The sequence below is a fragment of the Euleptes europaea genome, chromosome 6 (genome assembly GCF_029931775.1).
Source record: "Euleptes europaea isolate rEulEur1 chromosome 6, rEulEur1.hap1, whole genome shotgun sequence".
NCBI lineage: Eukaryota > Metazoa > Chordata > Lepidosauria > Squamata > Sphaerodactylidae > Euleptes > Euleptes europaea.
The window spans coordinates 42,233,081-42,246,656 of NC_079317.1; the positions used below are offsets into that span (position 1 = coordinate 42,233,081).

The 13,576-nt window shown below is 42.6% G+C and overlaps 1 protein-coding gene across 1 annotated transcript in view; it reads left to right on the forward strand.

Moving 5' to 3' along the window:
* PRKD1 (protein kinase D1) overlaps positions 1-13,576 on the forward strand; it is a 113,376-nt gene that overhangs the window by 70,492 nt on the left and 29,308 nt on the right. The window contains exons 6-8 of the mRNA XM_056851250.1: positions 1,662-1,685; positions 8,896-9,106; positions 10,955-11,032. Coding sequence (XP_056707228.1) covers positions 1,662-1,685; positions 8,896-9,106; positions 10,955-11,032 — 313 coding nt within the window. The remainder of the gene's footprint in view (positions 1-1,661; positions 1,686-8,895; positions 9,107-10,954; positions 11,033-13,576) is intronic.

Here is a 13,576-nt window from a genome sequence, read left to right on the forward strand (position 1 = left end):
ATTTCCAAAAACCTAAAACCTTGCATTTCAAGAATTGCTAACAAAACAGATAAAATACTATATTAAGCACACACAAAAAAGTGTAAAACCTGGAGCAGTATTTCTATACAGATTCCTTATCCTTTCCAGAAACCCCTTTCTTGCTGTGGGCTTTTACCACACAAGCACAAAATTTGGCCACTTGTTTCGAGATCATGGGATTTCTGCCAATTAATAACGTTTCCAGCCATACCTGCTCCGAACTTTCCATGAATTTAACTAGTCCACTGGAGGAATGGGGGGAGGTGAGGAGGCTGCATTTCATCCCACTCCTCTAGCACCATTGCCTTGGTCTTGCTGGTTAGAAACCAACGAGAAAGTTTAGGGAGTGCAGCTCAGGAGGCACCTGTGGAGGAAGGTGAGGAGGCAAGTGAGGAGGCTCCTTCTCACTTGCCAGCCTTCATATTCACCCCCTGAGCCACCCTCCCGAAACCTTTCTGTCAGTTTCTAACTGGTGAGGCTGCAGGGTGGCCTGAGGAGGCTCACAACAACACAAACCACAACATTTTGTTGCAGATCCCATTTGTATTAAACATTTAACTGGTATATCAATGACCACCACCTGTTATAGTGCAAAAGCCAAAGCCTTTTCGTAGTTTTCTTATGCTGACAAGGTCTTTCAGTATTGAAAAGAAATTTAAGGGTGTGAATCTTTTTCAATCCCACAAAATAAATATTACTCATCACAGAAACATCACAAACCATAATAAAGCTACGCGTGATAAATAAAGACCTGGTTACTCCTCTTTTGATATACGGATAACTACAAACTAGTTTGTACCAAATTGTTCAACGCCTGAAAAGTGCCACAAGAGATCTCTTTTTTTACAGTAAGAGTTGTTCAGCAGTGAAATTGGCTACATAGGATGGTGGTGAGCTGCCCCTCACTAGCAGTCTTTAAGCAGCGGCAGAACAAACACTTGTCAGGAATTCTCTAGGTTGATCCTGCTTTGAGCTGGGCGTTAAAGTAGATGGCCTGTATGGCCCCTTCCAATTCTATGATTCTGCATGTGAACCATCTGTTTTATAAAACTCCCTCAGGTAGATAGGACCTTCTGGACAACTGCAGCTGCAATTTACCCTCTCCTTCTTAGAGTGTAAAAGGATGTGATCCAGCTTTTTTATATAAAGCCTTCAAGTAATCTGTGGCCAAACTCCCATTTTGGGGGCCTTGATAAATGCATTTGAAAGCTTTTGTAGTAAATTCATGGATTCTTGAGGGTGGAGCCTGAAAAGGGCAAAGTTTGGGGAAGGAATGGAACTCAACAGAGATGTGATACCATAGAGTCCGCCCTCTGAAGCCACCATTTTCTCCAGGGGAACTGATTTCTATAGTCCAAAGATCAATTGTAATTCGGGAAGAACTCTGGGCCCTACCTGGAGCTGCCAACCCCAGTTATTAGAAGCGCTTCAGCTTGAATATTCTGTTTATTTGTCAGATATATTAAGCTTGTGAAATGAGTGTCTTACATAATATTGATTAAGAGAATGTCCATGTTAGGTGTAAGCTTAAACTTTTCTTTGAAATTGTTTAGAGTAAAAATAAGTACCTGCTTCCCAAGTAATATTGCTTTATGTTTTCCTTTTCTGTTTGTTTTGTATGTGCTTTTTCATATGTACAGATTCCTGGAAGCCCTAGTTTTGAGGTAGGTACTAATGTTACATGGCTCTCTCGTATAATCCTTGAGAAACACTCTCTCTTTCTCTTTCTCTCTCTTGCTCTGTAATTCCAGCTATAACCAACAGCGCTGTGTTAAAAGTACGGTTGATGAAATGGGATAATGTAATGCATTTCATTATACCACATTTTTTGTTATTTAAAGTGCAGTCCTAACAATTGCTTTGTTATTAAATAAGTACTTATAATAGCAAACATTGATACTTGCAGGGCTCACCTTATTAACAAGGAGATCCATTGAATGAGCCACATCTTGACTTTTATCTTGGAGGATATGTTTGTTTCTCATTAGTGAGGGCCATTATTCTTATATAAAATACATTTGCAAGGAAATAATTATATGTCCAGTCTTCTTGAAAGAAGATATACTTAAGACATGAGTTAATGTAGAAAAGTATACTGTATTACAATAGGAGGGCTTCAGCTTTGAATCCAGGATGTTGAGGCCCATGTTATAAGAGGCACTACTGGGTTGTTGTTATGTCAAAGAAAAGCTGTGTTTTGTACATATTTAATAATGTTTTCCACTTTTAATTCCAGTTACTTTATGTCATTTGTGTTTCAAAGTTCAGTTTAGTTTTGATGTTCATAATATATGACACAGACCCCTGCCCACTTTCTATCTCTCCACATTATGTGACACTTGAAGAAAACAGTGTACCGTATATACTCGAGTATAAGCCGAGTTTTTTAGCCATGATTTTTGACTTAAAAAACTCACCTCGGCTTATACTCGGGTCAATACGGTAATTTGCCTGCCGGGCCCTCTCCCAACGCGCTCCCGCCGGCCAGCTGATGGGCAGGCTGTCCCGCCTTCAATCCCCCACCCCACCCGATTGCGCCTTCTGCACGACGGCGTCGGTTTCTTCCCCCGCCCCACCACCTCACCCGGGCCGGTCCTCGCGCTTGCCAGCTGACCCTGCGGGGCCTCCTGCGTGCAGGGAGGGGGCCGCCGCCTGCCCGCGCGCATTCCCTGTGGGCCAGGAGCAGCCTGCGGGGCCTCCTGCGCGCAGGGAGGGGGCCGCCACCACCGTCTGCCTGCGCGCCTGGAGCCCGGTCAGGTAAGCCTGCGGGGGGGGGAGGGGGTGCATTTCCCCCTCGGCTTATACATGGGTGCCTAATTTTTCCCCATTTTTGGGGTGAAATTAGGCACTTCAGCTTATACTCGGGTCGGCTTATACCCGAGTATGTACGGTAATTATCTTGGGCCTCTAGGCATCAAGTGCAAAACCAAACATTTTCTTTCCCTTATATTATTACTCATCCCCTTTTTCACCTGAATCTGTCATGGTAGAGAAAATATTTTGGGCTATTTCCTGGTTTTCCTCCCATTCCCTTTCCTTCCCTCAAACGGTCAAAGGATTCCATTTGTAGGACAGTATGTAGCAGCAAATGGAAATGAAGGGAATGGAAGGAAGAACTTCTATCCTACCTAGACATTTTTAATAGAAGCCTTCTTTAATTAAGTTCACCCTTCCTGTATGTATGGTGCATTGTCTGTGTACTCATTCACTGAAAAAAAGAGAGCTCTATGTATTGCTAACAGTGGTAGATTTCAAGGATTGCATGTAAAAGTCTGTGGGAACAATTCCATACTCCTTTCAGTTTAAGAAAGAAGGGCAATGAATGACTGCTGTTGTCAGCCCTAGTAGGTGCTACTGAGTTAGATGGACCAGTAGTCCGACAGGCAATGACCTATGTTCATATGTTCTGTTATATCATGTTTATTCTTCCTAATTCTGTGGCCTGGGAAGGTTTTATTTCCATTATTAGAAGGAAATAATATGATTGGACTGGTGGATGATATGCCTTAATCATGTAATAAAGCCATCTAATCTTCATCTCCAGAGAAAAAAGTCTTAATTTCTGGATTGGGTGTTAAACAGATTATATAACATCAAATAAAATGTTGTGCATACCACACCCAAAGTTAGAAGAACATTCTGTCTCTTTCACCAAGGTAGTTTCTGGCGATGATATGCCAGTTAAAAAGGATACAAGGCCAGAGAAAATTCACCCAGTTTTTCCAACAAATGATTGGTTCAGGATCATACTTGTTTAAGACTGCTGGGATAGATTGTGCTCACCTCAAAAGCAAGAATGTGGGTGAATCAGTCCAGTGCCAGATAATGAGCATTATATACCATTTCCTGATGTGATTTTAAATGATGGAACTTCTGATTCTTGCAGGAAATATTTGAATTTCTTGTTGCATTGCTGTTTTCCTACATAGGCAGCAACCACCTCAATGAGGAAGATGACATGGGTAGTGCATGTTGGTTTATTTATTTAGAACATTTAAATGCCACTTCTGCAGAAACCTGCATGAGGTAGCTTATGAAACAAAAACAAAAACAAAACATTAAAGGATACTAATTTAAATCCAACATTATAAAAGCCCAACATACAAACATACACCATAAAAACAGATCACACATAGCTTAAAACAATATGGATAATATTGGAGGAGGCAATCCTTCAAGTACCATGGTACCAAGCCATTTAGGTCTTTAAAATTAAGAACCAGCACTTTTAATTGTGCCCAGAAACAAAAGGCAGCCAGTGCCAATCTGTCAGCACTGAGGTGATACAATCCGTGGCCCCATGAAATAGTCTGGCAGCTGCATTTCCAACAAACTGAAGTGCCCAGACTGTTTTCAAAGGCAGCCTCACATAAAATGCATTACAGTAATCTAACCTGGATGTAATTAGAGCATGCCCATGTTCTGTGTAAAATATGAAGTATATACAGACACAGAATTATGTGCATGTTTTTTTTTTAAAAAAGCTCTGAACCAATGAGCAAAACATATTGGTGGAAGGACATATAACATTTGCTTTGCATGGATTACAGAGATTCAACCTGTTTAAACGGTTGAAGGAATCTCTGGTTAAAAGGATCTCAAAAAGAAGGGTTGGGGAAGACTTTTCTCTACAGGAGATAGTACAGGCTGTAATGGACCATTGGTATGAATTTATATTCATATTATTTGAATGATTTATAGAAGTTGCAACATTCTATTTCTTGGCTGCCATGCCCTGATATAGTCAAAAAGGGCAAGAGTCCAGTAGCACCTTAAAGACTAACAAAAATATTTTCTGGTAGGGTATGAGCTTTCGTGAGCCACAGCTCACTTCTTCAGATACAGCTAGAATGTGAATCCATCGGTCTTTAAGTAGAGGAACAGTATATAAATGTGAATAGCAGGCTTGATTGGATTAGGTGTGATATGCAGAAGAGTCTGTGATGTCCAGGGGAGAGATGGGTGTGGAGAAATCAGCATTGGTAATGGGCCATGAATGCAAGGTCTTTATTCAGCCCAGGTAAATGCATTGACTTTAGTTTGAATATCAACTGTAATTCAGCAGTTTCTCTTTCCAATCTCCCTTTAAAATTCCTTTGTAAGAGAACTGCTACTCTTAAATCTACAACAGAATGTCCTGGAAGGTTGAAATGTTCACCCACTGGTTTTTGAATACTGTGGTTTCTGATGTCAGACTTATGTCCATTTAATCTTTGTCTAAGAGACTGACCTGTTTGTCCAATGTAGATTGTGGAAGGGCATTGCTGGCATGTGATGGCATAAATCACATTAGAAGATGAGCAGGAATATGAACCTGAGATAGTATGGCTGACATTGGTGGGTCCAGAGATGGTGTTCCTAGAATCTATATGAGGGCAAAGTTGGCACCTTGGTTTGTTGCAGGCCTTGGTGCCAGAGAACATGGACTCTGGCACCAAGGCCTGCAACAAACCAAGGTGCCAACTTTGCCCTCATATAGATTCTAGGAACACCATCTCTGGACCCACCAATGTCAGCCATACTATCTCAGGTTCATATTCCTGCTCATCTTCTAATGTGATTTATGCCATCACATGCCAGCAATGCCCTTCCACAATCTACATTGGACAAACAGGTCAGTCTCTTAGACAAAGATTAAATGGACATAAGTCTGACATCAGAAACTACAGTATTCAAAAACCAGTGGGTGAACATTTCAACCTTCCAGGACATTCTGTTGCAGATTTAAGAGTAGCAGTTCTCCTACAAAGGAATTTTAAAGGGAGATTGGAAAGAGAAACTGCTGAATTACAGTTGATATTCAAACTAAAGTCAATGCATTTACCTGGGCTGAATAAAAACCTTGCATTCATGGCCCATTACCAATGCTGATTTCTCCACACCCATCTCTCCCCTGGACATCACAGACTCTTCTGCATATCACACCTAATCCAATCAAGCCTGCTATTCACATTTATATACTGTTCCTCTACTTAAAGACCGATGGATTCACATTCTAGCTGTATCTGAAGAAGTGAGCTGTGGCTCACGAAAGCTCATACCCTACCAGAAAATATTTTTGTTAGTTTTTAAGGTGCTACTGGACTCTTGCCCTTTTTGACTACTGCAAACAGACTAACACGGCTACCCAATGGGAATGCCCTGATATGTATTCCCTAGAAATGAGAGAAGAAAGAACTAGCCTGGCAGTTTGGGAACTGATACTTCTTACTGTACTTTTCTTACTTGAGTATAGCTGTAGAAGATCCTATATTTGTTTACATTATAGCTTTGTTTAGGCCTGATCCGAACACATTAGTTACATGTTACAGGTCTATATTGTTTGGGCTCAATATATGAAACACTGATTCTAGAATGTTACTGATTGAATTTTGCACTGAATTGCATTGGAAACCGTTAATTTGATTTATCCTTAACCCCACAAGTACAATATGTACTGTTTTAACATTTTAATGGTCTGGATTGAATCATTTTCACTGCAGAAGCTTGGAAGCAGTACTATTAAGTATGTGCACACATGTGCAAACTTCGTAGCATTTGTGAAAGTTACTTGAATTTTAGCAGTTTGTCTGGTTAAAAGTAATTTGCCCTGTCGAGAAACAATTGTACTGATCTGCTAAATGTCTAAAGAATTATTGGCTTCTGTAGTTTCCATAGTGTAATCTAGCTAAGCAATTGTTTCCTGGTAAGTATCCAAGCTTCCTGAGTCAGGAATCTGGCTGACCACTAGGAAAAAAATTGTTCACATTTCTCTTAAACCAACCAGCATCATGCTGGATAAAGAAATATGAGCTCAGTAGATTTTAGGTTTAATGTACATTTCTACAAGAAATAATTTAATTTGCTGTGTGAAGCTTTACATCTTATGTTACGCAAATCAGTACCCATGCCGGGTCAGACATGTGAAGATTACCCTCTACACATGCAGAAATGAGCCCTAGCCCAGGGTAATCAATATCCCAGAAAAGGAAAAGAAAGAGGGGGGATAATTTTATGCGTGGCTGTTTCACTTGCCATCTTCCCTCCGAGGACATTGGGTCTTTGTCTTGATGATGGATGCCATTTCCAGCTGTCACAGGTCACCTTGCTCTCCCCCTGCATTTCCCCACATTTCAAATTTGAATTTGAAAATTTGATTACCCCAGGCTAGGGCTCATGTTCTGCATGTGTAGAGGGTAATCTTAACATGTCTGACCTGACATGGGTACTGATTTGCTTAACATAAGATATAAAGCTTTATGCAGCAAATTAAATTAGTGAGAGGATACCTCTAAACCAGGAGGCAGAGTAGCAAAGAGGGAGATAAAACAGCAGAGTTCAAGATAGCAAGGCTGAATTATTCAAATGACAACAATGCAGAGCAATTTACTCTAATCTCATAACACCATTTACATTTGCTCCGTGCTAGTGCTCAGTTACACTGGTGGTGGAAAGTGCCGTCAAGTCACAGCTGCCTTATGGCGACCCTGTGGAGTTTTCACAGCAAGAGAGGTTCGGAGGTGGTTTGCCATTGCCTGCCTCCACGTGGGCTGAGAGAGTTCTGAGAGAACTGTGACTGGCCCAAGGTCACCCTGCAGGCTTAATGTGGAGGAGTGGCCTTCCCTCGGCCACAGGAGGCCCCTCCAGGGCGCTCCTGGCCAAGGGGAGCCGGGTGCGCCCAGCGGCGGCAGATGCGCGGCCTTCCCTCCTGGCCACAGGAGGCCCCTCCAGGGCGCTCCTGGCCAGGGGGAGCCGGGTGCGCCTGGCGGCGGTGGTGCAGCCTTCCCTCGGCCACAGGAGGCCCCTCCAGGGCGCTCCTGGCCAGGGGGAGCCGGGTGCGCCCGGCGGCGGTGGTGCAGCCTTCCCTCGGCCACAGGAGGCCCCTCCAGGGCGCTCCTGGCCAAGGGGAGCCGGGTGCGCCCGGCGGCGGCAGATGCGCGGCCTTCCCTCCTGGCCACAGGAGGCCCCTCCAGGGCGCTCCTGGCCAAGGGGAGCCAGGTGCGCCCAGCGGCGGCAGATGCGCGGCCTTCCCTCCTGGCCACAGGAGGCCCCTCCAGGGCGCTCCTGGCCAGGGGGAGCCGGGTGCGCCCGGCGGCGGTGGTGCAGCCTTCCCTCGGCCACAGGAGGCCCCTCCAGGGCGCTCCTGGCCGGGGGGAGCCGGGTGCGCCCGGCGGCGGTGGTGCAGCCTTCCCTCGGCCACAGGAGGCCCCTCCAGGGCGCTCCTGGCCAGGGGGAGCCGGGTGCGCCCGGCGGCGGAGGCGCAGCCTTCCCTCGGCCACCGGAGGCCCCTCCAGGGTGCTCCTGGCCAAGGGGAGCCAGGTGCGCCCGGCGGAGGCGAGGCCTTCCCTCGGCCACAGGAGGCCCCTCCAGGGCGCTCCTGGCCAAGGGGAGCCGGGTGCGCCCAGCGGCGTCGGAGCCGCGGCCTTCCCTCAGCCACAGGAGGCCCCTCCAGGGCGCTCCTGGCCGGGGGGAGCCGGGCGCGCCCGGTGGCAATGGCGGCGGCGGTGGTAAGTTCCCCCCTCCCTCCTCTACCGTATTGACCCACGTATAAGCTGAGGCCGGCTTTTTCAGCCCTTTTTTTGGGCTGAAAAACTCGGCTTATACGCGAGTATATACGGTACTCCTTTTTACCAAAGTCACTGCTTGCAGCACTGAGAGTGCAATCCTAAAAAGAATTACTCCAGTCTAAGCCCATTGAAATGAATGGGCTTAGACCAGAGTAATTCTTTTTAGGATTGTACTCTCAATGTTGCAAGCAGTGACTTGTATAAAATTCAAAAATGCTGCTTAATAAATGTAGATCAGGAAGCCATTTTGCATGTTGGAGCTTCAAGGTGGTGCTCATTAACATGATTTCATGCAGCTTTGTCCTGTCTCCATATTTATATGTTATAGCAAAAGTCACCTCCAGAGCTATTTACTGGGAGAGAGAAGAGGTCCAATTCACAGTCATACATTGGACGACCCATTCAGCTTGACAAGATTTTGCTTTCCAAGGTTAAAGTGCCTCATACTTTTGTGATCCATTCATATACACGGCCAACAGTTTGTCAGTATTGTAAGAAGCTACTCAAGGGACTTTTTAGACAGGGTTTACAATGTAAAGGTAAGCATATTTAAGTATGAAAATGAGTTCCATAAGATACTTGTGAGAATTTTAATATTACATTTATTTTCAAGCCAAAGTCTTTTAAAGCATTGTATGTGCCGTAATGTGAATGTAGAACAGATTTCCATGTGGCCTGTTATCTTTTTGCTCTCTTATGGTTTTTGCATTCTTCGTGAATTAATAATACCAGTCTCAGAGCTATAGTTGTCAATTGAATAGTCAGATTCCACTTTTTACTGTGAAAATAGAACAGCTATATTGGAGGAATATTCAAAGGAATGGGGGCAAATGGTTCTTTATACTGATGTTTAGTAAGACCAACATGTTTCAACATCAGATAGCTGTTCAGCGGACAAGGGTGGGCTTAACTAAACTAAAAGTCTGCCTTTGTATATTCCAGAAGGAGCCATATGTATTCCTTTGCTGTAAACAGTTATCTCAAGTAAGTGCAAGAAACAGTTCTTGAGATACCATGAACAGGAAAGGAATGTGTCTTGGTCTATATAAAGTAAGAATTTTCATTGAACCAGTATTCCCCTCATGAATACCTATTTCAGTTTAGAATGGTTTTACCACATGTTGCCATGTGCTGCATTCACTCAACTAATCTGTTTTAGTCTTTGGTTTTCAAGATTACCCTTTATGTTTGTTGATAGGATGGCAAAAGTTACTGACTTTGCCTACCTGAGATCTGAAACACCATTATAGATAGTTAATTTTTAGTGGTGTAGTCTGCAAGCCATTAAATTCACCATGTGCTGGTTTCATCAGATGTACTGAGCTAGAAAAAAGTTTGTGAATGCCCTCAGAGTGCAATTCTAAGCTATATACTCATATTGCAATACAGAATGTTTTCTGTAGGATCTGCCTGTCCTCTTGTCTGTATTGCTGCAATTCTAACCCACTGAAGTCAATTTGCTTAGAAGGGTGTAACTCTGGTTGAGATTGTACTGTAGAAAGCCTAAAATTAGTTGCCATATTTCCTTCATTGCTTTCTCCCCTCCCTGCCCCCCGCTCATATTTTACATGTTGCAGACCACCTAACATTTAGGTGGTATGTATGTTTAGAATAGCTCTTTGTCTGGGGAATGCAGCATTTTGTAATCTGGATCATATGAGGGAAAGGAGCATAGCCAATTTGTCTGATACTGAAACCTCACACAGGGAGTGAGAAAGGACTGAGATAGTCAGAGAATAGGCTCAGAAGAAGCATTATAGTACTTAATAAGGGGGCTGTGGTAGAATACCTGCTTTGAGTGCAGAAAGTCTCAGGCCCAGTTCAATCCCTGTCATCTGCATTTAGCAGGTATTTGGGAAGACATTTCATTTGCTGAGACTATGAAGAGCTGTTGCTAATTTGAGAAGGCACCTGAGGAGACAAAGAGTAGCGCATACTTAACATTGAAGGGCAAGCCAAGCAGAAAGTGGAACTGAGACAAAGCTACATATATTAATATGTACAGGAAAGGCTATTTATTATTGGCAGGAAAGGATGGAACCAAGGGAGCACAGAGTCTCTAAATCTAGGCGCTAGCAGTTACTGTGCTTCTACTGTCACTGCAGCATTGTGATCTGAAGGCAATGAGGACCAAGAAGTAGTAAGCTTAATTTCACATGTTGAATTGATTAACCAGCCAACTCCTTTTCTGTAACAGCCCTTGAAGTCTTAATTGTATATATTTTAAGCAATAGCAATATTTGTGACCCAAAGCTATTTTTTTAATTATAACATGAGTTTGTGTGTATGTGTTCATGTGACTTCATAAAAATAGTATCCCGCTCATGCCTATCATGCTATAGCTCTATCACTGTGGGGGGGAAATCATGTATCTTCTCTTAAATCAGATTGCAGGTTCAACTGTCACAAACGTTGTGCACCTAAAGTGCCAAATAATTGCCTTGGGGAAGTGGCGATTAATGGAGGTAAGTTGTATTTAGGGCTGTTGTATTCTGTGTTCTAACTGCCTTTTGAAGTAAGAACAAATACTAATCGGTTTGCAGCAGCTTTTTTAAAGAAAAAAATTCACAGGTTGTATTAAAGGTAAAAGGAAACCAACTGATAGTATACACATTACCTTCTCAGATAACCCTTTACTCGAACACTAAAATATTAATTAAGCATGAGCTGTCAATATCAGATACTTTATAATATGACAAAGGAAACATAATTCTAGCCCCTAAGGGTTGCAGAACAAATCCTGGCTAGAAGTTTAGATACTTTGTTTGTTTGTTTGTATAGGAATCGTCTTCTGCCATATGTGGGCAGATGTTTCTTATAGACAGAGGAGGAGAAAATATGCCACCAGTTTGACTATAGGTTAAAGTAAAGAAATTCACACACATGATACTTTAATTTTGAAGGCTTGTTAGTAATTATGTTATCATTTGATTTCAATTAATCCCCACAATGTAAGAAAATGGTAATCTTAAACAGATTATTGTCACATTTATTGTGAACATGCAGTTTTTTGAGGGGAGGGGGTTGCTTTTGAACTTGTTATTATCCTAATATTTATTAGTTCAAACTTGAACCAAGCAAGCACCCTCTGAACATATGAACAAAACAGTTCCATCCGTTGCAGAAGTGATTTTTTAAAATGTGGAATTTATTTGTCCAGTCACATTAAGCCTATTCCAGATTATGGATTAATAGTATTTTTATATTCCCAGGAGGAGCCACCTGAGTACCAATAACAAAGGCCATTTATGCTTGGAAGGGTTTGCCTTGGATTTACCGCTCTCTAGATGCACATTTTCTCCATCCAAATTCTCAAAATTCTGCATGGGGGCTTATTGTTGAATTTTGAGAATTCAGATGGGGAAAATGTACATCTAAAGAATGGCAAATCCAAGGCAAAACCTCCCATGCATAAATGGCCAAAGGGCGCTTTCACACATCCCAAATAATGCACTTTCAATCAACTTTCAATACACTTTAAGGATTGTTTGCAAATGGATTTTGACATTTCACACAGTAAAATCCAGCTGCAAAGTGCAGTGAAAGTGGAGTGGATTGAATGTGCATTATTTGGCATGCGTGAAAGTGCCCAAAAAGGACCAATAGTAGAGGAGTATCCTCAGTGAGTGTTTCCGAGAACCTATTATGTGCTCTTTCTGTGTATACAGCTTTCTCCAATATGGCCAACATTGTCAGTTTTAGAGGAAAGGGTACCCCCCCCCCTCCAATCAATGGTCTTTTGGACTGCCAAATTCCAGCTTTGGGAAGTGCCTCTCAGGAAACTACTCAAGTTTGTTTGCAACCTAAACATCCATCCCAAGGATTACAGACATGTTTATTTAAAATTGCCTTCAAAGCATGAGATCACTAGTGGCATAAATATATAGCAAGCAACACTCATTGAGAGAACACTCAGCAATTTCATCCTGGCACAAAATGTATATCAGCTGAGAGAAATAAACACTTAAAATTTACCTTTACTCCATGTTATGTTATTTCTGGAACAATCACAAAACAAAACTGTATCAAATGCAACTGTAATCTAGTTTTAGATCTACTTATCATTTCCAGCCTGGGGAAAATTCCATTTAAGAGCTTTTTCCATAATAGTTTGTACTCTGAAGAATGGCCATCTTTAGCGTGTCCCACATTGCTGGTGTTCCGGAAACTATATAGGGCCAAATTAGTTAGATGGGCTTTCTTAATAATAGGTAAATGGCCCTGAGAGAATAGTTTGTTTGGGATGGAGTCAGTGGTTCTTTGTTGTTCATTATTTTGATTGCTTTGAAATAACATTGCAGCCTGCCTCAAGTCATCTTTAGGAGAAAGATGGGCTAAAATGGTGTAAATTAATAAGTACATTCAATTAAGACCTGGGTTTCATCCCTTTAGTATTCATCCCCATCTGAAATTAACAAGTAATTGCATCTATTCAAGTTTCTCTCATTGCCTTTCCCTCCCTGTCTTCCACAGACACAATTAATCTCTTGGCCTCACAGGCACACGTGCTGTTGCTTTGGGAAGAAGTGAAAGGGAGAAAGCACCATAAAGGGGGTGGTGATCGATTGTGCCCATAGATGGGATGCTGTGACATTACTCTATGAAGCACTTTTGCATGTAAATAGCACTAAATTACTAAAAATAACTTTCAGAAGTAAAGATTTGAGCCTGACCTTATAGAGCACTATCCTTCTCCACTGCATGTGGCTCCAGGCCATTATAGGCTCAGAGTTATATGCCATTCCTTGACCAAATGGGTGTGGAAAGCTCATACAATTTCTCTGTTCCCTGTAATGGTCTGCCATGATGCCAGCATGAATTAGGAAGAGGCGGGGAACTAGGATGTACTGTGCCATACTAGAAACCCTGCACGCCTATTTGTCTGCCGTGGACTGGATGACGCCCTATGTTTTCTAAAAGAAAAGTCAGTTAAATCAGTCATGGGTAAATGGCCATTCTGCCACCTTATCTAGAAAGGGTTTTAATTTAACTGTCACATCAACTGCATT